This window comes from Miscanthus floridulus, chromosome 3 (genome assembly GCF_019320115.1).
Source record: "Miscanthus floridulus cultivar M001 chromosome 3, ASM1932011v1, whole genome shotgun sequence".
NCBI classification, from domain to species: domain Eukaryota; kingdom Viridiplantae; phylum Streptophyta; class Magnoliopsida; order Poales; family Poaceae; genus Miscanthus; species Miscanthus floridulus.
Genome location: NC_089582.1, coordinates 37,018,480 through 37,046,049, shown reverse-complemented (window position 1 = coordinate 37,046,049; position 27,570 = coordinate 37,018,480). Strand labels below are relative to the sequence as shown.

General features: G+C 48.7%; 1 protein-coding gene across 2 annotated transcripts; it reads left to right on the top strand.

Moving 5' to 3' along the window:
* Window positions 1-457: 457 nt before the first annotated feature.
* Window positions 458-26,940, top strand: LOC136545465 (basic helix-loop-helix protein A-like). 2 transcript variants are annotated; one of them, XM_066537481.1, is made up of 9 exons: window positions 458-654; window positions 740-1,102; window positions 3,361-3,457; window positions 4,813-4,827; window positions 5,082-5,138; window positions 5,322-5,847; window positions 25,402-25,868; window positions 25,973-26,402; window positions 26,552-26,940. In XM_066537481.1, the coding sequence occupies exons 1-9, from the start codon at window positions 530-532 to the stop codon at window positions 26,587-26,589; spliced, it is 2,118 nt and encodes a 705-aa protein (XP_066393578.1). In that variant the 5' UTR covers window positions 458-529; the 3' UTR covers window positions 26,590-26,940. The 2 variants fall into 2 exon arrangements, with proteins under 2 accessions (XP_066393578.1, XP_066393577.1); XM_066537480.1 differs by having other exon boundaries at window positions 25,973-26,434.
* Window positions 26,941-27,570: the final 630 nt, after the last annotated feature.

Below are 27,570 nucleotides of genomic sequence, written 5' to 3'. Positions count from 1 at the left end.
AAAGAACCAAACACCCTTTAATAAACAAGACAACCGACCCAACCAAATACTCCTAAATCCTGTCACATGTACTCCTCTATCGTTGGTCGCTCGTTTTGCTACAACTACAACTCTACAATGGCTGCACCTAGGGGCGAAGCCACGTTGAAGTTACCTGGTGCACAGACACCAGGGTAATTTTTTTTTTTTTTGCCATTCAACAACGCCTTATTTTCACCATATGTTTCAATAAAGTTGTGTAAGTTACTTAAGCAGTGCACCAGGGTTCATTCGCCACAGGCTGCACCCCACCCCACGTGCCCTCGCGATCAGGTGTATGAGTTCGCGCGCGCGCGGAGCCGGCCGTCTGGTACCCAGCCACCAGTCAACGACACGCTGCGTCACTCACTGCCTTCCCCTTCCCCTCCTCAAATTAAAGCCTCAAACCCTCACCAACTCACATCGCAGTCTCCCTCGATCGATCTAGCTCAGATCACTGAACGAAGCAGCACACAGCTGCAGGTCGGGTAGCCACATCCCACTCCCAGCCATGGCGGCCGGAGGCGGAGGCGGAGGCGGAGGCGGAAGCGAGGCCGTGCAGAAGGCGCTGCAGTCGGTGGCGCAGAGCACGGGGTGGACGTACAGCCTCCTCTGGCGCCTCTGCCCGCGCCAAGGGTACGCTTCTTCTTGCTTCTTGCTCGACCGTCCCTCCTCTCGTCCTTTTTTATCGATCTGATCATGCATGCATGGCGCTGCGCAGCGCGCTGGTGTGGGCGGAGGGCCACTACAACGGCGCCGTCAGGACGCGCAAGACGACAGTGCATCAGCCGGGCCGGGAGGGCGCCGGCGAGGAGGGGGAGGAGACGGTGACGGCGGCGGGGGCCGGCCGGGTGGCGCTGCGCCGCAGCCGGCAGCTCAAGGAGCTCTATGACTCGCTGGCGGGGGAGGCGGCAGACGGCGGTCGAGGAGCGGGCGGCGGTAGGGACGGCGCGCAGCGGCAGCACCAGCAGGTGGTGCCGCTGCCGCATCGCCGGCCCACCTCGGCGCTGGCGCCCGAGGACCTCACGGAGACGGAGTGGTTCTACCTCATGTGCGCCTCCTACTGCTTCCCTCCTGCCGTCGGGTAACCTATATTATGAGTAGCTACATGTATTTGCAGTTTGCATGCATGCTACCTCATCTGCAGAATGAAGCAGCAGAGCACAAGGAACGAACTCAAGGTGTCGATGTGTAACGGCGTGAGATGGAAACAGACCGGCTCTGGCGCTCTGCACAAGCACAACAGCGTGAACCCAACCCAACGCTTAAATCCCACAGACGACTGATCACTTCGTCTACTCCCTGGTTCCAAATTATAAGACATTTTAGTTTTTTTTAGATTTATAGCTTGCTATATAATTAGACATACTCCATGTCTAGAACTCTAGACCACTACCGGAATCCTCAAATTTGCCGAGTGTTTTTATGTTTGCCGAGTGTATTTCCTCGGGCACTCGGCGAATAAGTTCTTTGCTGAGTGCCGCGCAAAAAACACTCGGCAAAAAAAAAAAAAAACACTCGGCAAACAGGGCGTTTTGCCGAGTGTTAAAACAAAAACACCCGGCAAAGAGGTTGTTTGCCGAGTGTTAAAAAATACACTCGGCAAAGAAATAAAAATATTTTTTTTTCTGAAAAAGAAGGAGAAGAAAAAAAAAATGAAAAAAACTTTGCCGAGTGCTCAGATCTAAAACACTCGGCAAAAAAAAGTAGGAGAAGAAAAAAATAAAAAACTTTGCCGAGTGGACGCATAGTAAAAGCAATGTATTTCGAAAAACCAAACGGTCTTATAATTTAAAACGGGGATGGAGTACTCTAGATGTATAGTAAAAGCAATGTATTTCGAAAAACCAAACGATCTTATAATTTAAAACAGGGATGAAGTAATAATTAATTAACACCCGAGGTTGACCGTACCTCACATCCCAAGGGCCCCCGAGAAAGGATTGGAGGCGTTGAAGGGAGCTGTCAGCCCGTGGAATCAAGGAAGCGGGCAATGGAGGAGCGACGTCCCTTGGCGCCGAACGGAGGACTGAGAAAGGATTGGAGGCGTTGAAGGGAGCTGTCAGCCCGTGGAATCAAGGAAGCGGGCAATGGAGGAGCGACGTCCCTTGGCGCCGAACGGAGGACTCTAAGAGGTCTTGAACCCCATCCTACTAGATTGTAAGGGCATTGGCCAGCCCTTGTGTCTCTCACACACCTTTGAGAAGACAAGATGGTCTTCGGTTCCATGAAGACATAGACGAGTGACCATGACGGGTGAACCAATTAATTCATTAACCATGAAAATATGCCCGTGCACTGTAACAGGACATACAACGTGTGGCGTGGTCATTGGACTATTTGCGTATGAGAGATTTATTCGATGATCATATGCCATGCATTTTTGAACTCGTTTTGGAATCAAACTCCACAGGCAGTGTGCCTGGACGATCGACATATACTGCTCTAACACATACGAGTACAAGAGAGAGTGGCAAACAATGGAAACACTCCATATTCTAATTCATTTTGGAATCGGCACCTGCACCGTGCTTGGACACATCACTCTAACTTGTACAAGCACGAGAGAGACTGGATCCGTTGGTTTACCATCGCACGGTTGTAAGTGATGTCAGACTAAGAAACATTTTTCCTCTTTATAATTTATAAGCTAGAAATTAAGTATGTTTTAAATCAGTCCATGTTGTTTTACATGGGAGGAACCAAAGGTTCCTTCCAAGCACCATAACAAACCCTCTAAACATTACTGTCCTGGCGAGATAAATCTTACTAGCAAAACTATTATGGCCATCATAGTAAATTACTGAAATATATGTTTTAATTTCTTTGCAATGCAAAAATGTTTTAATTTACAAGGGAAAAAAACCCACTGACCTATGCTTCAAGAGTGACATTCTTTATTATCATATATGTCACCTCGCACTTTGTTTTCATTTCTTTTCAAATTAAATGATACCAATTTATGATTCACACACTCACAAAAAGTGTGCTAGACAATTTCAAGAAAGCATTGCCCATATTTTTGGTACTAAAACTTAATTATTATATTCACATTTTTTGAACTATTATATACATACACGACATTCAAACAGCTGTTCCTGTTTAGTTGCATTTCGAACCAAAGTTTTATTCACTCTAATCTCTTCATATATACTATTAGAACTCGTTTCTTAATTTGACATTCTTTTCAGGATCATATAGCTTATGATGCTGCATGTATCAATAAATTATCAAATGGCAAGCACAAACATTTCATATAAAACAGATAATGTACTTTTTCATTGTAACAAGAAAACCTTCCATATATAAGTCATATACATGTGTAGTGCTTTCAAATTTCAGGTTGCCTGGGGAGGCATTTGTAAGGAGAGTTCATGTGTGGCTATGTGGGGCAAACAAAGTTGACAGCAAAGTGTTCTCAAGAGCAATTCTCGCTAGGGTACACATACCATCTCCCTTCTTTTCCATGTTTTAAAAAAAAAATGTTTGGTACTCTTCTTGTTGCAAATATTTGGCGCTTTCACTAAGATCAAGTTCTATGCTTGAAACTTAATTTGGCTATCATTTTTCAAACTAATTTGTGTGGAGCATTAAATGATATGTGTAATCTCATTGTAATACCCTGGTTCATAAGTGTTATGGTTTGAACATTGTGGCTCATGTGTTCTATTCTAGTGGAATTGGTCCCATCTTAGTTGTTTAGTTTTAATAGGTCTAGGTCATCTTATAATCTTCTTGTTTTCTAACATAGCATCTCTGGATTAACCCTTTTATACAAAGCGAGGATAAAAGTCCAAGAGACACACTATACGTATGTCGGCTCGTTCCATGTAGGAATTGGGCCATAAGAAGATTTTGAACAGGGTGTTACTTAAATCAGAGCCAGTACTCTCGCTACACGAGTACATGCATGCCCGCTAGTGGAGGGGACAACATGGCATGGTCACGGTAATAAAGGATGCGAGATGTAGTACTACTCCAGTCCATTAGTGTTCTGAATTCCTCATGCTGTGGACCATGTGTTGTGTTCCAATAGAATTAGTTTTCTTATCGTTTTTGAAATATTAGCACCTCTAGGCTAACCCTGTTACACAAAAATGAGAAAGGCAATATAATAGAGATGTTATGTATATGCAGGCTCATTCCTCGTTGGAATAGATCTGTTGGATGGGGTGTTACACTCATGCATTTAGATGTCACAACTATATTTCAATAGAAAATAATACTTGTTAAAGTTGTTGCACCCAGAAGTCAATGCAAAAAATCAACAAGGTCAAAGTACTTTTGACCCTAGTGAGTAGTTTGCAGTGTGTGAAAACTATAGAGAGTTTGGGAAAAAAAGGCTAATTTTTTTTTAAAAAACTCTTAATTAAAATGTACTTCCTCCGTTTCAAATTATAAGTTGTTATAACTTTTATTATTTATCTAGACATAGTCTATATCTAGATACATAGTAAAAATAATGTACCTAGAAAACCCAGAACGATATGTCTAGATACATAATAAAAGTTATGTATCTATAAAAGTCATAACAACTTATAATTTGGAATAGAGGGAGTAGTTATCACAAAGACCAGTCAAGCGATGCATGACAAAAGCTAAGCTTGCGATAGCAGTTGAACTTAAAAACATTATTTTCCTTTCAAGATATGAGCATGAAGCTCAAATTGTATATAGATATCCAAAAGTCTTATTTTCCTTCTTTGCCTCATGATAGAGAATTGAAGGTGCTAATTAATTTCTCATTTTATTACTCTTTTCATGTGGAGCGTTACAAATATTTGTGGCAATCAGAGTGCAGGTATCCAGGTATTAACATTCGCCTCTGAAACTACTGAATATTGTATAAGCCTTATCAATGTTTTGCCATTCAATACTAAAATAAACCACTTCTAGTTTTACAACAACGTTTTAGCAAATAAGTCTTTATTTGCAGTGAACTTATTCTATTTTCGATTAAGTTTCCAATATTTCAGCAATTGCATGACTTCCACTAAATATTGAATCTCAGGCATACGATCAATTAATGCTTATTCGTTGACTTCGATCTCTTAATAATGCAGACAGTAGCATGCATTCCAGTTGACGATGGTGTCCTGGAAATTGGGACTACAGAGAAGGTCAGTGAGTTAAATTATGCATTTTAGAAATTTACAGCCGTTAACTGTTAATATTCTGCAAACTGATCAAATTACATAAGGTCAATTAATATTTTCAATAATGAAATTAATAATAACCAAGCATCAATTATATGGAGACGTCTGAAAACAATAGGATCTAACAAATCTATGGATACATTTCAGGTAGAAGAAGACATTTGTTTAATTCAATATGCTAGGAGCATCTTCATGGATCAAATTGGCGCCCACATAATGCCTACCCTCTCAGGCCATTCAACTTCCACCACCCCAACCACACACATCAATCATCAGCCACTCCAGACAAAAATGGGAAACTGCATCGGTGACATAAATGTGCAGAAAAATAGTCTCAATTCAGGAGACGAGCACAATAATGAAATGGAAGATGGCGACGACAGAATTGATTTATTAGAGATCAATACCGGAAATGATCCAAGCCGGCATTCGCCACAGGACACTAATGTAGGTGTAGGCAATGAGCAGGGAACGCTCAATGCAGGGACCAGTGAGCTGATGCTGACTGGGACGTCGGAAAGGGTAAGAGATGGTTGTTCAAAGCAAGAGGATGAAGAGATCCCAGTGCTTATGGTTTGCCAGAACAACGGTAATCTGGTAGCGCAGAATGAATTTGGTCCATGGCATGTTTTTCTCGACGAAGACCTGAGCAGTAAATACCTGCAATTCCCAGGTAATTTTTTTTGGACCCGTGACACATTAATCTTGCAGTAAGTACTTTAAAATTCAATTTTGAAATTAAAATACATGTGCCATCTTAAATCGAAGTAGTGCACATCAATCTCATTTCTCATTTTCTTTACCCCAAGGCGTTACACTTATTTAAATCGACACAATCGACACTCTGTGTTATCACGTGTCTAAGTGTCTTGATATTTGGATATCGGCTTTACAACTTATAACTTCAATTCGGGATGAAAGTAAAGGTGCAGGTCACTGTCCAATAGAAATAAGTGGATCAAAGGTTAGTAGGAACCAGGGCCCGTGCCGGCAAAAGTTAAGGCCTTGTTCTAATATAAACTCTAAAATAGGTAGCAGTCTAGAAAAATAGAATGATAATCATATACAATATTCTATAACACCAACCTATAACATCGAGTAATTAAAAAATGTTTTCTATGGTAATACAAGACCAACAGTCAATTACCTACGTATGTTTAAGAATTACTTACTTGCTGGGTGACAGCCTCCAAGTACTACCAATCATCTCAAATTTTTGATGGATCCATGACACTATGATATATAGTTTGGCACTTGCCAATACACTTCTCCCAGTGTCCCTCGCCAACACTTTGCAGTTTGCACTTTAATGTTAGCAGTCAAGTACTAGACTCGAGATTCTCTCTAGCAACCAAACGGAGAAGTGACTTGGCGAGTTGGATCAGGACGAAGTAGTCAGATGGAAGATGAAACTACATAGTGCCAAATAAGAAGAAATAATGTTGTGTGGTTCCTAGAGTTGGCATAGGCACTCATCATGAACTTTGCACAGAAAAGTTAGCACAAAGTATTGAATATTGATTACTGATCGATGTTTTGAGGCCCCTAAAAATTTGGAGCCCCGGCCCGTACCGTCGCACAGCCCGCACACCCCGTGCACGTCCCTGCTACGAACTAGAGCAGAAAGTAATTATATAACTACTGTAAAGCCGAGGCCAAATGAAGCTTCACCTAGTCAGGTGGTGAGCAGTCCCGAGGATGTGAAAAATGCCAATAATGTTGCATTAGACAAAACAGTAATATTGCATTATCTCATGTCATGTCTATAGAGCCCCTTCGGGAGTATTTATAGGAAGTACATAGGAGTAGAAACATAATTACAAGTCTCCTCATGCCAAGTAAACATAGGGGTAGAAAAATAATTACAAGTCTCCCCACGCCAACTACTATATTCTAGGTATTCTAGGTATATCGGTAGGCATTTGGGGAATTTCACCCATATAGAGGTCTTGATCATCGCCATGGCATGTGGGACCCTCACTTGACAGTTCGTATCCTCCTCCAATCTCTTATCTTGTCCTCGTGGTCTGGTCCTTACTTCAACCTTCATCCCTCTTGGGTCTCTTTCGACTTGTTTGAAGGTATTTTCCCAACTTTGTTTCTGATACCTTTAGAAAAACATCAAGTTCCCTACAAAATAATGTGCCATGCTTCCTTGGCCATCCATGACATTTACCATCAAGGAGAAGGGGGGAGGGGTGGGGGTGGGGTTAACAGTGATAGAATTTATAGGACCTCTATGTGCAGATCTAGTGGGTGAAACTTAACTTAGACAAAGAACTTGTCAATCTTTATCTCACTCAGTTTCTTACAAAATCTGTATCTCACTCTTAATGAAGAGCACACATTCATCAACATCTTTATCTCACTCTTAATGAAGAGTAGTTTCTTAATTGATCTTAATTCTTACTCTTAATTCATCTCACAATTCTCTCCCTCGAAATATGGCATGAACTATACTGCCATAATTTCGAGAACTATTCAGAAAACTGTGAACGAGGAGACACTTATGACTTACTTCATTCGCATAATTATGCCATGTAAATAAAGTTATTTCTTGATCCGTATAGTAGTACACTTTCTTAATTCCACTTCAAGAACTCGATGATGTCTTTTATTAACTGTACTTTTATATGTCACGCTTGCATCTTTTTCTTGTCCTTTGATTAATATTGACCATGACGGTGCATTTCTATTATGCTATGGTCAATACTAGGATAACATAAGAGCTACCCAAACTTCTCTCGCTATGCAGGATAAAAAAACATATGAGTCATCACAAAACTTCTCCCGTCATGCAGGATTGACTAGCATAAGTACTGTGCCAAACTTCTCCCCATGCGGGATAAACCTATATACAAATTACCGTAATAAAAAATTTAGTAATAATGACTAAAACATTCACTTATACTTCATTTTGAATTAAATCTTCTCGTTGGTTCCAATTTAATCAGAAAATTAGTAAACTAATAAAAAATTGTCCTGAATTGGCTTGACTCAAGCATTTTCATTTACATACCCTAGCATTGCAGCCCGTTGGCATGCTGAATTGGCTTGACTCAAGCATTTTCATTTACATACTCCAGCATTGCAGCCCGTTGGCATGCAGCTGAGTGATCTCGTCGGTTAAAAAATAAAACTTACAAGATGCTTTTGCATCAATTCTACATCATCGTTGGGCAGAAAATAGAATTAATGCATAAAACTCATAAATTAACTTGAAAGACATATACCTACTCTTCAAAATTAAATTCTTCCGTTGGTTCGAATTTAATTAGAAGATAATCAACATCATTGCAGCGAAACACGATAATAAAATACATTCTATTAGTTTAGGAGCATTTTTTGGTCTTTATCTACTCTCTAAAAAATTGACCATGTTGGTGTAAAATTTATCAGAGATTTAAACTTTAACCTTAAACTCATTATAATATTGTTATCATCAACGTCGGCAAGAAAATAACAATACCATAATTTAACATAAACAAATCGGACTACTCCTCTAATTTAAATTTTCCCATTGGTTCTAATTTAATTAGAGGATAAATATAATCATAATTTACTAAAAGTAGCTGCTCTTCAAATTAAATTCTCCCATTGGTTCTAATTTAATTAGAAGATAATCAGCATTAAACTTTGCAGCGGAAACATGAAAAAATAATTTATCTACTTTTCAGAAGCATTTTACTGTGTACTTATGTACTCTCTAAATAATTTATCATGTTGGTTCAAAATTGAATAGAGATGAAAAACTCATCAAAATTCGCTTCTGAAAATAATAAACGAATTCACACTCATTATTGTGCATTTGGCCCGGCCCAAGAAAATAGTGCGCGGCCCATTTCTCTGCGCATCCGCGTGCATGGTTTAGTGGCAACCCAGCGGCCTGCTTCACCCCCGCGCGCGCTCCCTGCGCCCAGGCCGCAATCTGGGCCTGTGTCGGGATTTTCCAACCCCGTCCGGGCCACTTTCGGCCTGAATCTCTCTGAGCCGTCCATCTTCATCCGACGACCAACCTTCATTTTCGCAAGATCAAAACCCGGTCACCTCGGCGGTGTGCCCTAACCCTAACTTATTTCTACCTTTGTTCTTCTTTTTCACTGCCACAGCCAGAAACGAAAGGAGCAGCGGTGCCGCTGTCGGTCCCCTCGTCGACGTGCGCGCTCGCCCTAGGCTAAGTGCGCCGTCGTCGAGTGGTCTAGGCGACGGTGCCCTAGTCCCCCATACGCGCTAAACCTAGCTCTATCCCTCTCTTCGCCACACACCATAGCTGCTACACCCGAGATCTGAAGGGTAGACGCGACATAGGAGGTGGTGGTGCCGCCGTGGCGCCCTTTCGCCAGTGCACGCATGCGGCTAGAGCCGCGCGCGGCGTCATCGAGTGGCACCACGGTGGTGCTCTTTGCACCCTGCGCATGTGTACGTGACGCCGTAGAGCGCCGGCGAGGCAGCGGCTCTCTTCTAGCACGCGTGGTCTTCCCACACGACGGCGGTACCACCGGCGGTGAGGAGAAACCCGGGTAGGTCTCTCCCCTCACCGACCTCTCTTCTAGGGTTAGGGTTAGGGTTTGGGTTCCGATCCGATTTGAATCACTTGATTCTTGATTTCTATTCTATTTTGTACCCCAATCTACTAGATCTACACACTAGGACCATGGCTCTGATACCATTGTTATACCTTTAAGATAAACTAGGAGTAGATCAGCGGGTGCAACTTAACTAGAAAAGTATAACAGAGAGTTCTTCATCCTAGGACATGAACTAGAGAGAGAGGGGGGGGGGGGATAGAGGGATTAGACCAGCGGGCTTGGTAGATGCGGAGCTCACCATGGATGGTGTCGGTGCGAAATGTGACCAACAGGTAAATATTTGTAGTTTTGTCGTGCGTTGTGATCAGATATGGCCTGTACTCAATGACACAGGATTTATATTGGTTCAGGCAACACACCCTACGTCCAGTTGAGGTTGGTCGGTGACTTTATTCCTAAGCCCAGGTGCTCGAAGTTTGCTGTGGGGTTACAAACGAGTAAGGAATGAGAAGGGGGTGTTAGAGGTATGGTCAGACTCTGAACCGAGTGGAAGAGAGTGATAGATGCTCAAACATGCGCTGAGTATTAGAGTGTATGCTATGTGTGACCGAGCTTATCAGCTGTTGAGAGCGTGTAGACTATGTAGCTATTGAGCTCTAGAGCCATTGTGCTGTTGTCCTCGAGTCCTCGAGTCTTCGAGTCTTCGATCCCCCTTGGTAGGAGAGAGCGCATCCCCTTTTATAGTTAAAGGGGATGGCCTTACAAGTCAGAGAGAAAGAGAGAGTGCATACGGGCGCTGCCTAGTCTTGTAGCCCATGCCATCGCTTACAGGAGGATCGTCATCGCCTACCTTACTATTCATGCTCTGTTGTATCTGGCAGGCTACACTGTGTTCGCCTGGTACGGCAAACAACGGCGCCCACAATACTGCTTATGCTCATACGTGTCCGGCAGGCTCTATCATGTTTGCCTGGTATGGCAAACGACAGTGCCCACAATAATGTTTATGCTCTGACGCGCCTGGTAGGTTCTACCATGTTCGCCTAACATGCCCCGACGACACCATCCTACAGGTGCACAGGGCATAGGAGGTTACGGTCCTCAGTGTTGTGGTTGACTTGAGCTCCTTACCTTATCTGCTAATCCTACTCCTTGGGCCCATACTGAGCGGGCGTCCTTGATCGGTCGTTCCCAATCATCCCTAACCGTGCTGGTCGAGAAAGAGCAGCGGGCAGAGGTCTTGTCGTATTCTTGGTCGGAGAAAGGGGGTCAAAGTCAGACTATGATCCCACCACGGCCAGTCCTTCTGGTTGCACCTCTGATCAGATCTCTTGGTCGGAGGTGCCGGTCAAGGACCAAATCATGGTCTTGACCTGTCATTGTGTATCTAGGCTGGCCCAGGTACGTGCTGTTGCTACACCGCCTGTTGGGCTGAGTTTTGCACAGAAGTGGGTCCATTAGGGACTCCTGGTTTATGAACCCGATAGGAGCCCCTGAGCCCCTTTAGGGCTTCTATGAAGCCATGAAGGGGCTATTGTGTTGCCGCTTTTGAGGGTGCACGGGAGTACGATGCTAGAAGATCTCTCGTAAGAAGAGAGCATTGTACGTCTCAAAAGGTCCCCTGTCCTGAATTCTGGATCAGAGAATGGAGAGAGGGAGGAGAGCATTGTAGCAAGAGAATAAGGATCTTGGCTCCCTTGTTCCTCTTCATGCCCCAAGGTGTAGAGCAGTCCTAGGGCTGTTCACACACGCTTTGCTTGTTATTGTAAAAGCCTAGGGCTCGTGTCTTTAGCTTAATGAAAGCTTGTATTTGCTTTGTAATTCCTGTGCCTATTGCGCTGTGGAGGTGGGCTGAGTGAATACGGGTGCCCAACCTTTGTGGGGAGGACTAGCGAAGGCTGCGAAGGCACACCGGAGGGATATTGGCGCGATGTAGCCCCTGAGCCTGCGGTCGACTAGGGAGTAGGTTAGAGGCTGAGCACCTTGGTACTCTTTTTTGAGGCTGTGGACTCTTGTGTCTCTTCCAGTCGGGGTGTTTGCCCGTGTCCGTTCTGACCACAACCTATGCGGTCGGTCGGGTTCCTGAGTCGAGACCTGGCGGCTTGAGCCCCTAAGCCACTAGGGGTCGGTTGGGGTCGGTCGCATGATTTCCTACATCACCCCATCCATGGTTTCTATAACCAAAGGGGTTGAGCTAATGCCACTTGCCTCGATGGCTCGAGTGATGAGCTTTGGGGAGCTTGCTAGCTAATGGGTATGTCCGAGTGGAATCCAGATCCGTCATTCATGATGGGGTTGGCATAGCCCTCATGTGGCACTCCACTTCTCCTTAACCCGCCTCCCGGTAGATGCTGGAGTCATTCTGGAGAGCGACTCAAGTGGCCTGATGGCCTCCCCTCAATGGAGATTCTGTGGGAACAACTCAAGGTCAGGATCGAACATAGAAGGTTGAGATGACCCTATCTGCTCTTGAGCGGGTTGGGCAAGGGCTGCTAGGGCTCATCTATGTTTTCTCCTTGACTCTGTTTGATGTAAGGTGGCCTCGAGCCCTTCGCGGGCCGGCCTTCGAACCCTGATCGGTCGCCGCTCATATCGAATGACACGACTCCCGCTTCGTGACGTGATGTGAAGTGTTGTGATGCATCAATTCATATGCAATGTTTGGATGTATGGGATGAATATATGACTGAATGTATGAATGCATGCATGAGAATGGACGAATGTATGCTCATGTACTAGAAAAGTAAAATGGGGGTCTGTAAAGTTACCTCGATGGCTGGAGTGACGGGTTTGGGAAGCTTCTATCAGATATGTCCAAGTGGAATCTAGGTCTATCATTCATGATAGAGTCAGCATAACCCACATGGGGCATGCTACTGCTCCTTACCTGTCTCTTGGCAACCACCTGAGCCGTCCGATCGACTTGGGTGACCCGCTGGCCTCTCTTTGATGGAGATTTCATCGGTGGGCCCATCCAAACCCTGCCTAGAAAGGCGGAGGGTCATTTGTGTGTGGTTGCACCTCATTTCCCATGCTCGAGATGTGGTAGTGGTGGGCTCGCCTAGGCCACGTCCCGTTAGCCAGGCGACGTTCCGTCGGGCAGGCCGCGTCCCGTTAGCCAGGTCACGTCTCGCTGCACGCCTTTCCACATTAAATAGGGGGAAGGAGGAGGGTTTTCCTCTCGTTCTTTTGCCATTCTTCAACCACTGCCATTTCTCCTTCCTCCTTTTGACCAAGCCTGCTTGTGTGCCATGGCGGTTTCTAGGAGAGAGGAGAGCAGAGTGAGGGGGAGGAAAAACTCATAGATTTGTTCGTAAATCCGAGGTGCGGTGTCAAACTAGAGGCCTTCCAATGTGGATGAGGCCGTGCTGGCCGACTTTGCCATGAAGGGGATGCTTCCATTGGAGGAGGTGGTGCACTAGAGGGCTCCTACACCAGGGGAGGTTGTTCTACGACCCTAGGCCAATGAGGTTGTCTACTTCCTCGCCTTCCATGAGCGTGGGCTTGGGTACCTCGCGCCTTGGTTTCTACGCGGTCTCCTCAATGAGTGGGGCCTGGAGTTGCAGCACCTCAACCTAACTAGGGTGCTACACATCACAGGCTTCGTCACCGTATGTGAGGCCTTTCTTAGGATGGAGCCACATGTGGATCTATTCTGGCGAGTATTCATTGGGCGAGCCCTGACCTAGGGGAAACTGCCCTGAACCGCACTAGTTGGGGGGTTTGCCCTATAGAAGAGGCCAAAGTCGTCGGTCCCCTACCCCACGTACTCCCCTAGTGACTCCAATTGGGGGTGGCATGGTGAGTGGTTCTATATTAGGAACCCGGTGGAGGCGTCGTTCCTAATGGTTATCGGGGAGAGGTCGGAGAAGAGGGAAAGTTGGATGTGGGGTCCTTCCCATCAACAGAAAAAGCTAGCGATCATCGAGCCGGAGCTTTAGAAGTTCATGCGGAATGGCCTCGATGGGTTGTGGATCTTCCACACCTTCTTTCACCATCGGGTTGCCCCACTAGGGGAAAGGACATGGCCAATGTGGGAATATTCTGGCCCAACGGATCCTGACCATGCATCGTCGGAGGAGTTATCGAAAGATGAAGTCTAGAGTTATCTTGGTTGGGCACTGTAGTTGAGGGATGAAGACTCCCTCAATGGGACGCCCGAACCCCTTCATGCTACGAAGCTATCCAATTTGGTATGCTTTTTTCCCATGACTTTTTTCTTCTTGTTTTGATGTTTTGATTGATTTTGAGTTGCCCATTTCAATGGGACTCACGGGATATAAATCCCGGCCACATCTTCTAAGAGGCCAGAAGGCACAGTTCGGCAAGCTGCATGGAGGGAAGCCGCGCTTGCTAAGAAGAAGAAGAAAGCTAAGAAGGTCTGAAGGAGGTTTGATAAGGAGAAGGAGATCAACCGGTGGCTCTAGGGTGGCGAGAGCCAGAGTGACATGGAGGTAGAACTCGAGTCAGAGGAGCCCATGAAGATGGGTGATGACATGAGTACCTTGTAGGACGAGGGAGATAGGGGTGCTGTCGTGACCTTGGTGGAGCACCGTGAGCCCGCAGCCATGCCCGTCGGTGGCGGGCATGGTATGGAGATGTGCGGAGATGTTCCTGAGTCAAGGAAGCACACCGCGAGTGAAGACGCTACCCTTGAACGAGAGGCGAAGCGGGCACGGTCGCCACGCCCTTTAGAGGCGCCGTTGGCTTCTTAGCCCATGCTCTGAGTGTGGCGAAGCACGCTGGTTGGTCGGGGGGACGTGATCATTCCCCTACATTTTTAGGGTCGATGCGCATGTGCGACCCTAATGTGGAGATGCCCCAATAGTTGCTCTGGTGGTTTCACCAGGAGCTATGGTCGTAGCCATTCATGGGCCAATCAGGGACTAACCGGGTCACCCCCTCCCTCGGTTGATGGGAGAGGGTGCATGTCATGTCCCCCGAGCGATCCTCATTTGGTCAGCTCATCATCAGCTGGTCAGGGCTTCAAGGTTCTGCCGCTTTCGTCTGGGTTTGTATTCATGCTTCCCTTTGTTCTCATAGTTGAGTTTTTGAGTGTGACTAACCTGCGCTTGGTTTTTTTGGCAACGGCCAAGAGCTGGTAGGACTAAGGATCTCCCCACCTCTCGTGCAAGAAGAGTGGAGACCCAGCCTATGGTGGGTTGTGATGAGCGAAGGGGGAAGCAGGCTGGTGGTGGTAGACCTTCCTTAAAGGGGGTTGTGTTTTCCCAACTGGTCATGAGCATGAGGATGACTATGATGGTGGTGATCCCCGTGGTGACGGCGAAGGCCGGGTCGGAGGTGGATCTCATGGTCCCTCCCCTACCAGTCGTGGAGGAGGAGAGGAGGGAAACTAGGCTCCCTATCTCGCCCGGTGGAGGAGCATATGGTTTGCCTGCCTAGTCAGAGCTGGAGGGGTCCAGAGGAACGATGGCCAAGCCAAAGGTAGAGCAGCCGCCAGTGAGCCATGGAGTCCTGGTGGTGGACATCCCTTCGATGGCAAGGAGGTCATTGGGGTGGAGCTGCCAGCCATCTTGCCATCCTAGGAGTTGGTGATGATCCAGTCATCGCTTGATACTACGATGGCTGGATCTTCCAGTAGGTCAGGGGCGACCCACGAGCTGGTGTGGCCTTGCCTCGGTGAGCCAAGAAAGGCCCGGTTCATCCTTCACGATGAGGAGGAGGTGATGCTTTGGCACCTGGTCAGGGAGAGAGGACTGTCGATGGAGTCTGATCTCGCCCTTACCAAAGCGAGGCTCAAGGAGGCCTTGGAGAGGGTTGAGCTCTTCCATCAGGTCGTGATGGTGGACCTACCATGCATTATAGAGGTAAGTTTTCTATGTTCCTAGTGTTGTCTTTGATTCCTTGGTATTTAAATAGTTGTCTCAGCATGCCTGCTTCTTGTCATGCTGGACCTAGAGATGATGTCGATCTGTAAGTCCTAGTTTCTCTGGGAGGAGCATGGTTGGATAAAGCAAGAAGTGATGGTGTCATGGTAGGTCGACAAGCTCAGGCACCAGCTAGAGTCCACCCACTATGAGTCCCAAGACTGGGTGGCCAAGGCAATGGGAGCACGGGCGATGGAGATGCGTGTGGTCGAGTGGGTGACTGCTGCCGAGCAAAAACTTGAGCAGTGAAGGCCCACTTGGCAGAGACCGAGGTAGTGCTTAGGATGTCCCTAGAGGCTCTAGAAGTAGAGTGGAAGGCCTGGTCAGACGTCGAGTGGGAGGTCATCGTGCTTCAGAGGTAGATGCTCGGGGTAGATGAGTCGAACACTCGACTGCTCGAGTGGGTGACCCAGCAAGAGGAAGGGCTCTCCATTCTCAAAAGCGCCCACCTCACTATGTACATGTTCTACCCTCAGTTGATGCCTTGAATTTTTCTTTTCCTTGCTCCTGAATTTGTCGTCTATTTCTAGAACTGGGTGGAAAGATCAGCTCTCTAGAGCAAGAGCTGGAGATGGTCAAAGCAGCGGTCGGTCAGGACACAGAGGTGCTAGCCTAGTCCCTTGAGGAGCGACACGCTCTCAAGGGAGAGCTCAACTAGATTCGCAACATTACGTAGGTGGTGGTCTCCAAGGTGTTCGGGTCAGGACCAAGCACCAGTACGCCCACCGTTCAACTAGCGGAGGTCCCCAATGAAGTTTGGGCGCTCATCTCCGACGGCATGCTCTATGGGACGTCGGGGGTCCTGACCTTGGTGGTGACCCACTACCCCGATCTAGACTTTGCGGCCATCTATAGAGGATATGCCAATGAGTGGAGCGTAGACAAGATCCATGCGTTGGGGAAAGTTTGGTGCCGCACGCATAGGTGGTCGCTGAGCAGGTCACCGCGCAGTGGGTGATGGAGGCTCACCATTCGACCATGGCCGCAAATGTGTGTTGAGAAGACGTGGTCTAGCCTGTGGAGGCAGCAGAGGCTAGGTCAGAGGCGAGTGTCGTCCTGCCCCATATTGAGCCAAACATCATCCCGACCACAGCCGAGACGAGCACCGTCGTCCCAACCACAACCGAGCTACCTTCGTCCTCACCAATCGCACCATCAACCGACGCTGCTAGGGGGCCACAATAGAGTTTAGAGTAGAAATAGTCAGTTTATGTAAAAGATGAATTCATGGGGGAGCCCCCGTGTGAACAGTTTTACATTCGTGAATATTTTAAGTTCATTTTTGGGATGAAATCACTTGTGAGGGGAAGCTTTGTCCCGTCCGCCCTTATTTTTATCCTTGCGTAATTTTGTCTTTTGTCCTTTCTTTTTCGCACCTGCCCATTGACCCATAGGCTGCAACCTTAAGAACCCAGGCATGGCCTGCGAGGCTCAGCTGCTCATAACCGTAAGTCATGGCAGGGTGTGATCGGTCGGGAGGTTAAAGCGCAAGTTATGTATTGTAATCAAAGGAATAGAATGCCCTTTTGTTTGTGCGACGCCCTTTTGTTTGGGTGAAAAGTGTTACTATATGATAGTAAAAATGAAGAAGGGTGGTATCGCACCCCGTGGAGCCCCCGAGCGACCCAGGCCAAGAGTGCTTGGGCTGGGGCACTGTAGGAGCAAGCATTGAATTGAAACAAATGGTAATACTGAGTTTTAGGGAAAGAAACAACGTAACTGTTCGATGTTCCATGTATTGGTGCCGTTGTTGTCCTTTAACCGGTAGGCGCCCAGTTGGATTACCTCAGCAACCACGTACGGTCCTTCCCATGGTGGAGAGAGCTTATGTTTGTCCTTGGTTAACTAGGTCATCCTGAGTACGAGATCACCGACCTTGAGGATCCTCCCCCTGATTTTTCTTTCATGGTACCTATGGAGAGTTTGCTAGTAACAAGCTAAGCGAATGACGGTCGTCTCACGAGCCTCCTCAAGCAGGTCAACCGTGTCCTACTGAGCCTCTATGGCTCGGTCTCGGTTGAAGGCCTTTACTCTTGGGGCACCGTGATCAAGGTCAGATGGCAACACTACTTCAGCTCCGTATGCTAGGAAGAAAGGGGTGAACCCCATGGATCGATTTGGTGTCGTTCTTAGGCTCTAGAGGGTCGTTGGGACCTCTACAACCCAACACCCAACATACTTTTTGAATCCTTGGAGGACCATGCCTTTGGCCTGTTCGACCTGACCATTAGTACGCGGGTGTTCGACCAAGGCCCAATCGATCCTAATGTTGTATCCATCACAAAAGTCTAGGAACTTCTTCTCGGTGAAGTTTGTTCCATGGTTGGTGATGATATAGTTAGGAACACCAAACCAATAGATGATCTCGAGGAAGAGCTTGACTGCCTCTTCTGAGCAGATATTGGTGATGGGCTTCACCTCTATCCACTTGGTGAACTTGTCCACCACCATGAGTAGGCGAGTGAATCCACCCGGGGCCTTTTTGAGGGGTCCAACCATGTCGAGGCCCCAGACCACGAATGGCTAGGTGATGGGGACGGTCTAAAGCTCCTACACTGGTAGGTGAGTTTGCCGAGCATAGAACTAGCATCCTTCACACTTGCGGACCACCTCCTCTGTATCTCATAGCATAGTGGGCCTGTAAAAACCTTAGCGAAAGGCTTTCCCAACCAGCGATCTTGGGGCCACGTGATGTCCATAGATTCTAGCATGGATTTCGAGGAGAAGCTATTTTCCCTGGTCGACTAGGATGCACTTCGTGAGCACTCTCGACGGACTTCGCTTGTATAGTTCGTTACTAATGGCAATGATCATCTTGGTGTGTTGAGCGATTCATCGCGCCTCAGTCTTTCTGGTGGGAGAACCTCCTCGAGGAGGTAGGCGAGCATTAGTGCTCTCCAGTCGACCGGATCAAGTGCCATCACGACGATGTCGCCCGATGATGTTGCCATGGAGGCGCCAAGGTTGGAACCCCCAAGCGCTCGGTCGGGGTCATGGCACGTCGAGGGGTCAGAGCCCCCAAGTGCTAGATTGGTGTTGGAGCGCGTCTAGGTCAAATCCTCTCAGATACGGGCAGATGGCTTGTGGAGGTTGTTTACAAAGACCCCTTCAGTGGGTGGTTCCCATCTAGCCGCCAATTTTGTGAGGAAGTCATTGGCATCATTGTCCTTTCAAGGGACATGGTGCAGTTTGATCCCTTGGAACATGTCCTCGAGCTTGGCACCTCCTGGCAGTATGCTACCATGAGAGGCCTCTTGTAGGAGGAGTCCTTCATGACTTGGTCGATGACCAACTCTGAGTCACCACATACATACAACCGTGTGGCACTGAGCTTGACGGTAATGCGCAATCTATTGATGAGGGCCTTGTACTCCGCGGTGTTGTTCGAGGCTAAAAAATAGAGATGGATCACAGCGGAGCCTGCTCCCATCCAGGGAGATCAGAACCATTCCAGCCCCCAAGCCAGGCACCATGACCGACCCATTGAAGTACATTGTCCAGTACTCATGGGTGACGTCTAGGGTCGAGAGCTAGACTTCCGTCGTGGCCCATACCTGATGTCATGGCCCATGAGCTCGAGAGCCCACTTGGAGATTTGGTCAGTGGCATCGCGGTTACGGACGACCTCCCCGAGTGGGTATGAGGTGATGATCGTGACCTTGTGGTCAATGAAGTAGTGTAGGAGCTTCCGAGTCACCATCAGCACGGTGTATAGAAGCTTCTAAACCTAGGGATAGTGAATTTGGCATCGGTTAGTACCTCACCGATGAAGTATATCTGTTGCTGGACCTTTAGGGGGTGTCCCGGCTCCTCCCTCTCGACGATGAGGGTGGCGCTCATAATGTGGTTGCTTGCCGCGATGTAGAGGAGGAGGGATTCTCCTCGTTCAGGAGCGATGAGGATTGGGGCCAATGTCAGTGATGCTTTGAGGCTTTACAAAGTCTATTGTGCCTCCTTTGTCCAGACAAATGCGTTTGTCTTCTTAAGAATTTGTAGAGAGTCATCCCCCATAGACCAGGTCATGAGATGAACTGGCTTAGGGTGGCCAAATTGTCGGTGAGCCTCTGTATGCCCTTGACATTGTGTATAGATACCATGTTGGAGATGGCCACAATTTTTTTGGGGTCGGCTTCGATGTCATGCTCGAACACGATGTATCCGAGTAGCTTCCCCTTCGAAGCCCCAAAAACACATTTTTCGGATTCAATTTGATGTTGAACCTTTGGAGGTTTGCAAATGTTGTGGCCAAGTTTGCGATCAGATCGCTAGCTTGAGCCATTTTCACTACTATGTCATCTACATAGACGACGTTTGTTGGTTTTGGCCACTCGACTTGGTCAGGTTGGTCAGGCGGGTCGATTTGGTCGATGAAGCATCGCTGCATGCACCGTCGATAGGGGGCACCAGCATTCTTCAGACCGAAAGGCATGGTTACATAACAGTATGAACCATATGGGGTGATGAATGAAGTCGCACCCTAGTTGGATTCTTTCATCGCGATCTGGTGGTAGCCTAAGTAGGCATCCAGGAAGGATAGGATTTAGCACCCTGAGGTGGAGTCGACTATTTGATCTAGGCGTGGTAAAGGGAAGTGGTCCTTTGGGCATGCCTTATTGAGACTAGTATAATCAACACACATTCTCCATTTTCCATTCTTCTTTTTCATGAGAACAGGATTAGCTAGCCAGTCGGAGTGATATACCTCTTTGATGAATCTAGCTACCAGAAGTTTGGTGATCTCCTCGCCTATGGCCCTACGCTTCTTGTCGTCAAAGTGACGTAGGCGTTGCTTAGCGGGCTTTGAGCCCAAGACGATGCATAGTGCGTGCTCGACAACCTCCTTCGGTATGCCCAGCATGTCAAAAGGTTTCCATGCGAAGACATCGTGATTTGTGCATAGGAAGTCAGCGAGCTTGCTTTCCTATTTGGCCGGGAGCACCATCTTGGTTGGGTCAGTGGGGTCGATCCCCACCACCTTGGTTTCCTCGATCGGATGGAAGGTGCTCGAGGAGGTCTGCCCATCTTGGTCGGGGACTACCGGAGTCACTGAATTCCTGAGCTCTGGGAGCTCGGTGGAGTTGATGACGGTGGTGGCGAGCTCGTAATGCTTGCGGTCGCACATGTAGGCGTGCGAAAAGGTGCTACCTACGGTGATGATGCCGTTCGGCCCTAGCATCTTTAGCTTGATGTAGGTGTAGTTGGGGATCGCCATGAACTTGGCGTAGCATGGCCGCCCTAAGATGGCGTGGTAGGACCCCAAAAAGTCCACTACCTTGAAGGTTAGGACCTCCGAGCAGAAGTTGGCATGGTCACCAAACATGACAGGGCAGGTAGATCTACCCGAGTGGGTACTCCTATGTCCCTAGGATCATGCCATGGAAGGGAGAGCTCATTGGGCGGAGCTCTGATCGGGGGATGCGCATAGCGTCGAGGGTGTCGACGTAGAGAATGTTGAGGCTGGTGCCACCGTCCATCAGCACCTTGATGAGGTGCTTCTTATGGACAATGGGGTCGATGATGAGTTGGTAGCGACCCAGTCGAGCGACATGGGAAGGGTGGTCTCTCTGATCAAAAGTGATCGGGGAGTCTGACCAGCTAAAGAAAGAAGGGATGGCTGATTCGGCGGCGCATGCATCTATGTAGCGTACCTTGCGCTTGTGCTTGGAGTGGATAGCGTTGGATCCCCCAAAGATCATGAGGCATTCCTCGGGGTCATGGAAGCAGTCTTCATCCTTGCCCATCACGCCTCCTTTCTTGGCCTCCTCCTCCTTGCCTTTCCCTTCCTTTGGCTTGGCGGCTTGCCATAGGAAGTGCTTGAGGAGCTCGTAGTCCTTGTAGAGGTGTTTGATAGGATAGGCTTGGTTGGTGCATGGACTCTCCATGAGCTTGTCGAAGTGTCCAGGCTAGCCCTATTGGGGCTGCTTGCCCGCTCGGTCAGCTGTTGCGACCAAAGCTAGGTTGGCTGATCTGCGCCGAACCTTCTTGTTCTTCTTGCCCTTTTGTGTGGAGGGGCACTCACCTTGGTCCTTGCGCTTGGCTTTGCCTCTATCCCGACCATCGCTAAAGACCACCCCGACAGCCTCCTCGCCGAAGGCGTGATTCATGGTGATGTCGAGCAGGTCGCGGGTGGTATGGGGCTTCACAAAGCCGAGCTTGTGGATCAAGGACTTGTAGGTTATCCTAGAGAGGAATGCGTTGATGATGTCCGCATCGACAACATCAGGAAGAGAGTTGCACTGCTTTGAGAACCTATGGATGTAATCCTACAGGGACTCATTGGGCTCCTGCTGGCAGCTCTTGAGGTCCTAAGAATTCCTAGGACGGACATACGTCCCTTAGAAATTTCTGACGAAGACCCTCTTGAGATCCGCCAGTCGTGGATGCTGTCGAGCGAAAGGAATTTGAGCCATGCTCGAACATGCTCCCCTACATAGATGGGGAGGTACTGGATGATGAAGTAGTCATCATCCACTCCTCCAGCTCGGCAGGCGAGCTAGAAGTCTTCGAGCCATATACCGGGGTTCGTCTCCCTAGTGTACCTGGTGATGTTGGTGGGTGATCGGAAGTGCTATGGTAACGACGCTTTCTGGATGCGATGACCAAAGGCCCATGGCCCTAGGCCGTCTAGGCTGGGGCTCCAGTCATTTGGTCAGCCACCATGCCTGGGGTGCGTGTCCTCGCACTCCTCGATGGTCAGGCCGGGGCCTATGCCACCTGCTCTCGCCGCCATTCGATGGGCGTTATCATCGTGCTGGCCGCGGCGTCGATTGTTGATGATGCTACGAGCGTCATGGTTTGGCCTGAGCCATTTGTGCACATGTGGTCGATGTGGAGCGAGCGCCAGGTTGGGCTGTGGTGTAGCCACGACTTCCTACTCCACGCCTGACAACTACTGTGGTGTGTGGACAAAGCAATTCGACTGGTGCGGCCCCGATCCCTTGGTTAGTCAAGAGGCCGTGAGCTGGTGTCATGACGTGGAGCTCTTCGCCTATTGAATGGTGGTGGTCTCCACTAGCGCCCAGAGGTTCCGGTGGATTGCCTGTTTCTAGGGGTCGGTAGGACCGGGGAGGCCGCGCAGAAGTATCGCCGCAGCAGGGATGTTCTGGCCAGCCCAAGCAAACTAAGGGGGTCATTTCCTTCGTCCAGTATGTTACACTAGACCTGATGGGCATGACCCCGAGCGCCGCTCATCAGGTTACATGCATGTGGCGTAGCGTGATGCGCTAGGCGCTCCGGCGCAGGTGGCGCTTAGCTCTACCGCCTTTGACGTAACTCCTTGCCGTGCTGCTGCGCACGTGCCAGGGCCTGTGCATGGGGGTTCGGAGGGGTGTGAGTCTGTAGAGACTCCACTACCTTCGGTGGCTGTCTCAGGGTGTCCACCATAGCGCACTCCTAGGATAGAGGGTGGCCAGGTGCCATGATGTCATCGATGCTGGAGCCATCGCTTTCGACCTTGTCATCGATGAGGTCATGGAAGGAGGCAGGAGCATAGCCCGCCATCCCCATGAATTTAGACATGAGAGGGGGCGACATCAGCCTCCTTCGGAGTCCCTGTGCGCACGTGTCCATGAGGGGCGCGAAGCCGTAGGGGAACCGGTTGCACGGCGATCGCGGTGCGGACAACGGGGTCCCTCCGGAGAGTCGGTGGAAGGTGTTAAATAGTGAGTAAAGAACAATATATACATCACTCACCATGGGGTTTGAGCCCAGCATGGGCTCGAGGCGAAGTACGAGTGTCTTGATGTTGAGGTCGTCGAGTGGTCCGAGGCCGATAGAGGGCGCTCCTCCTCCAGTGGGCACCGGGGCAAGCGCCTTCTTGCAGAGGCAAAATACGCTGAGCTAGTCGGCGATGAAGTCCAGACTCTCAAAGAGGAAGGTCTAGAGTGGCACAAAGATGGGAGGAACCCACATGCCAGCAAGTGGGAGTGTGGGAAACTCTAGTGAGCCGAAGCGAATCGTATCGTTCGAGCCCACCATGCCGAAGATGGTGGAAATGTGGGTGATCCGATGACCAAAAGCGTGAACGCACGGTATCCTCCCCATGGACGGCGCCAACTGTTGGTGTGAAATATGACCAACAAGTAAATATTTATAGTTTTGTCGTGCGTTATGATCGGATGTGGCCTAACACTCAATGACACGGGATTTATACTGGTTCAGGCAATAGGCCCTATGCCCAGGTGCTCGAAGTTTGTTGTGGAGTTACAAACGAGTAAGGAATGAGAAGGGGGTGTTAGAGGTCTTGCTCGGACTCTGAACCGAGTGGAAGAGAGTGACAAATGCTAAAATATGCGCTAAGTATTGGAGTGTATGCTGTGTGTGACCGAGCTTATTAGCTATTGAGAGCGTGTAGACTATATAGCTGTTGAGCTCTAGAGCCATTGTGCTGTTGCCCTCGAGTCCTCGAGTCTTCGAGCCCCCTTGGTAGGAGAGAGCGCATCCCCTTTTATAATTGAAGGGGATGGCCTTACAAGTCAGAGAGAAAGAGAGTGCATACGGGCGCTGCCTAGTCTTGTAGCCTACGCCATCGCTTACAGGAGGGTCATCATCGCCCACCTTACTGTTCATGCTTTGTTGTATCTGGCAGGCTGCATAGTGTTCGCCTGGTATGGTAAATGGCGGCACCCACAATACTGTTTATGCTCATATGTGTCTGACAGGCTCTACCGTGTTCACCAGGTACGGCAAACGACGGTGCCCATAATACTGTTTATGCTCTAACGCGCCTGGCAGGTTCTACCGTGTTCGCCTGACATGCCCTGACGGCACCATCCTGCAGGTGCGTAGGGCATGGCAGGGTACGATCCTTGGTATTGCGGTTGACTTGAGCGCCTTACCTTATCTGCTCCGCCTGCTCCCCGGGCCCATACTAAGCGGGCATCCCCGGTCGGTCATTCCCAGACGTCCCCGACCGTGTCGGTCGGAAAAGAGCAGTGAGTAGAGGTCCTATCGTATTCTTGGTCAAAGAAAGGGGGTCGGAGTCCAACTGCGGTCCCACCACGGCTAGGCCTTCCGGTCGCACCTCCAATCAGATCTCCGGCCGGAGGTGCCAGTCAGGGACCGGATCATGGTCTTAACCTGTCATTGTGTATCTGGGCCGACCCAGGCACATGCGGTCGTTGCGTCGCCTGTTGGGCTGAGTTTTGCAGAAAAGCGGGTCCATTAGGGATCCCGGGTTTATGAACCCAATAGACGGTGTCGGTGAAGGGGTGGCAGTGGAGTCCGGCGGCGGTGTCGAAGGAGTAGTGGAGGTGCGGTCCAGTGGCGGCGGCGAAGGCAGTGGCGCTTCCCGTCGCTCACAGCACGCCCTCTCGATCGGACTAGGGTTAGAACGTCGGTGGGGCGCTAGCTGCTGTGGTGAACCTCATACCTTGCGCCCCGGCCCCACCTTACTCTTTATAGTGCTACGTGACGGGGGCCCATCAGCCAGGAGAACAGCTGGACGCCCCCGATCAGGGCACGGATCAATGACCGAATTAGCCGTTGGGCCAACTGGTGAAGATCAATCTAACAAACAGATCTTGAAAATGTACGATAGTTTATTGACAACTTGAAAACACTTAATTAAGGTGAGACATTAAAGAGACAAAGAAACTAGAAAGAGTAAATTTTAGAGTTGTACAGAGGAAATAAACACCATCCAACTGGTGACCTATTAATCCATCACGAAGTCATGATATTAGTCTTGTAATGTGAAAATTAAACAACTTGAATATTGTGTGGTCAATATAGGAAGACAAAAGGCGGAAATCCACGTACTTCCATTCCATTATTATTCACCCTCTACGTCTATTCGTTCTTTATTTTCAGCGGCAGAAGATCAAGCAGTACTAGCGGAAAACGCACACTACGTCGAAACGGTCCTGACAATCTTACGGTTCAATGCGTGCCGGCAAACGCAAGCAGCCTCAAACACCAAAGCCTACCTGGCAGTCTCCAAGAACTCGTCGTTCTCAAGTTGGACCAGTTGGAACCACAAAGCAAGCAATGATCTTCAGAGCATGTTGATCCCTGACGAAGGCACCCCACAGAGAATGCTCAAGATTATCCTGCTCGGTGCCCCTAGCAGCAGTCACTGGAGTTACAGAGGAGACGCCGTCCAGTCACCTGAGCCGAGGGACGACGGCGAAGGCACGAGCCGGTCTCGGAGAGGTCCGGTGCCGGTTCTTGTCCAGGCAGAGCTGAGTGCCAGCCATGTTCTCAAGGAGCGGCGGCGGAGGGAGAAGCTCAACGAGAGGTTCGTCATGCTTCGGTCCTTGGTGCCGTTCGTCACAAAGGTGCGTATCTAACAATGAGAAGCAATGCAAGAGCAAGACAGTCGTGTACTCGTGTTACAGCCTACAGCTACAGCAAGCAACTCTTTTTTTTCTCCTGTTGGCAGATGGACAGGGCGTCGATCCTGGGCGACACGATCGAGTACGTGAAGGAGCTACGGAGACGCATCCAGGAGCTCGAGTCACGGGCTCGGCTGGTTGACAGCAACCCGAAGACGGCGGCGGCTGCGCCGAAGACGGCGACGGCGCAGCCGCCGCCGGCAGCCTCAATGGAGACGAAGAGAGGTCATCACACCGGCGGCGGTTACCTCGCGCGAGCAGGCATATCAGCGGAGGCGAGCGGCAGCTGCTGCAACAGCAGCGTCGTGGAGCCTCCGGCGGTGGCCGGCGACACGGAGGTGCAGGTGTCCATCATCGGGAGCGACGCGCTGCTGGAGCTCCGGTGCCCGTACAGGGAGGGGCTCCTCCTCCGGGTCATGCAGGCGCTGCACCAGGAGCTCCGGCTGGAGGTCACCTCCGTCCAGGCCTCCTCAGCAGGTGACGTGCTACTTGCAGAGTTGCGTGCAAAGGTTAGCGCCATGGAAGTATCATGAGAATTGCCTTCCTTTTGTTTTTTTGAGTGACAGATTTGATTGCGCGCAGGTGTGCTTCTGAACTCTGAAGTGTTCTTGGATTGTCTGCTGCAGGTGAAGGAGGTGCATGGCAGGAGGAGCAGCATCACTGAAGTGAAGAGAGCAATTCATCTAATCGTTTCATCAGACTGAATTTGTGAGGAGAATTCGATGTGTGGGGAAATTTCTAGAATAGTAAATATACCACAATCTCTCGGTCTATACATATAGAGACAATACATGGGCCAGGCCCAATTCACACACATATATTACATATAGCCCAACACTCCGCCTCCAAGATGGATAATAAACATCTATCGTTCCCATCTTGCTACACTCCATAAATTCCTAGTAAAACAGTCTGCTATTTGACATCTTGAGTTAAGATGGCTTGCCCAATCAGCATCACAATAACCTTCTACGTTTAGATGGTCATGACTCTTGAGTCCCTTTCTAGGGTTAACTCTTCATATATCATAGTATCTGATAAACAACATCGAAATGCCCCACTTCTTGAATAGTGCATATACCGGCTCATTGCATAGGAAATGCCATGTCTTGTATGGCATAAGTAGATAAGCTTTCCCACAAGCCTTTGGTAGGACTCTTTATTCACCAGATCATCTGATTCAACATAAAACTTGTGGTTTGGATCAATAGACGTCGATGCAAGCTGACACCCAAGCATGCCAATATCACCAAGTAAGTCTAATGTATATAATATATTTTCAGTGAGGGAACTATAACTATACCTTTTGAGGTTAATAAATCTCAATGCCAATCTCAATGTAGTGTCATTCAAGCATTCTGAGCACCCCGTGAAGCCTTTGATATGTCCCAATAGGAAAAAAGTTATGGGTAGTCAATAATGGTAATAATAATAATTGCTCTGCATTTGAAGACACCCTGCGTAAGCTCATCCCTTATATCGACTCCATACCTCCATAGTTTTTTCATATCTTGCAGCCAGTGGCGGATGCACGATGCGGGATAAGGGGGGGCTAAAACAATGGAGATGTTGATTTGCATGAAGATTTAATGGTGAAATCAAGCTTTTGCTACAGTAATTAGGCTTGAAATCAAGAAATTAGGGG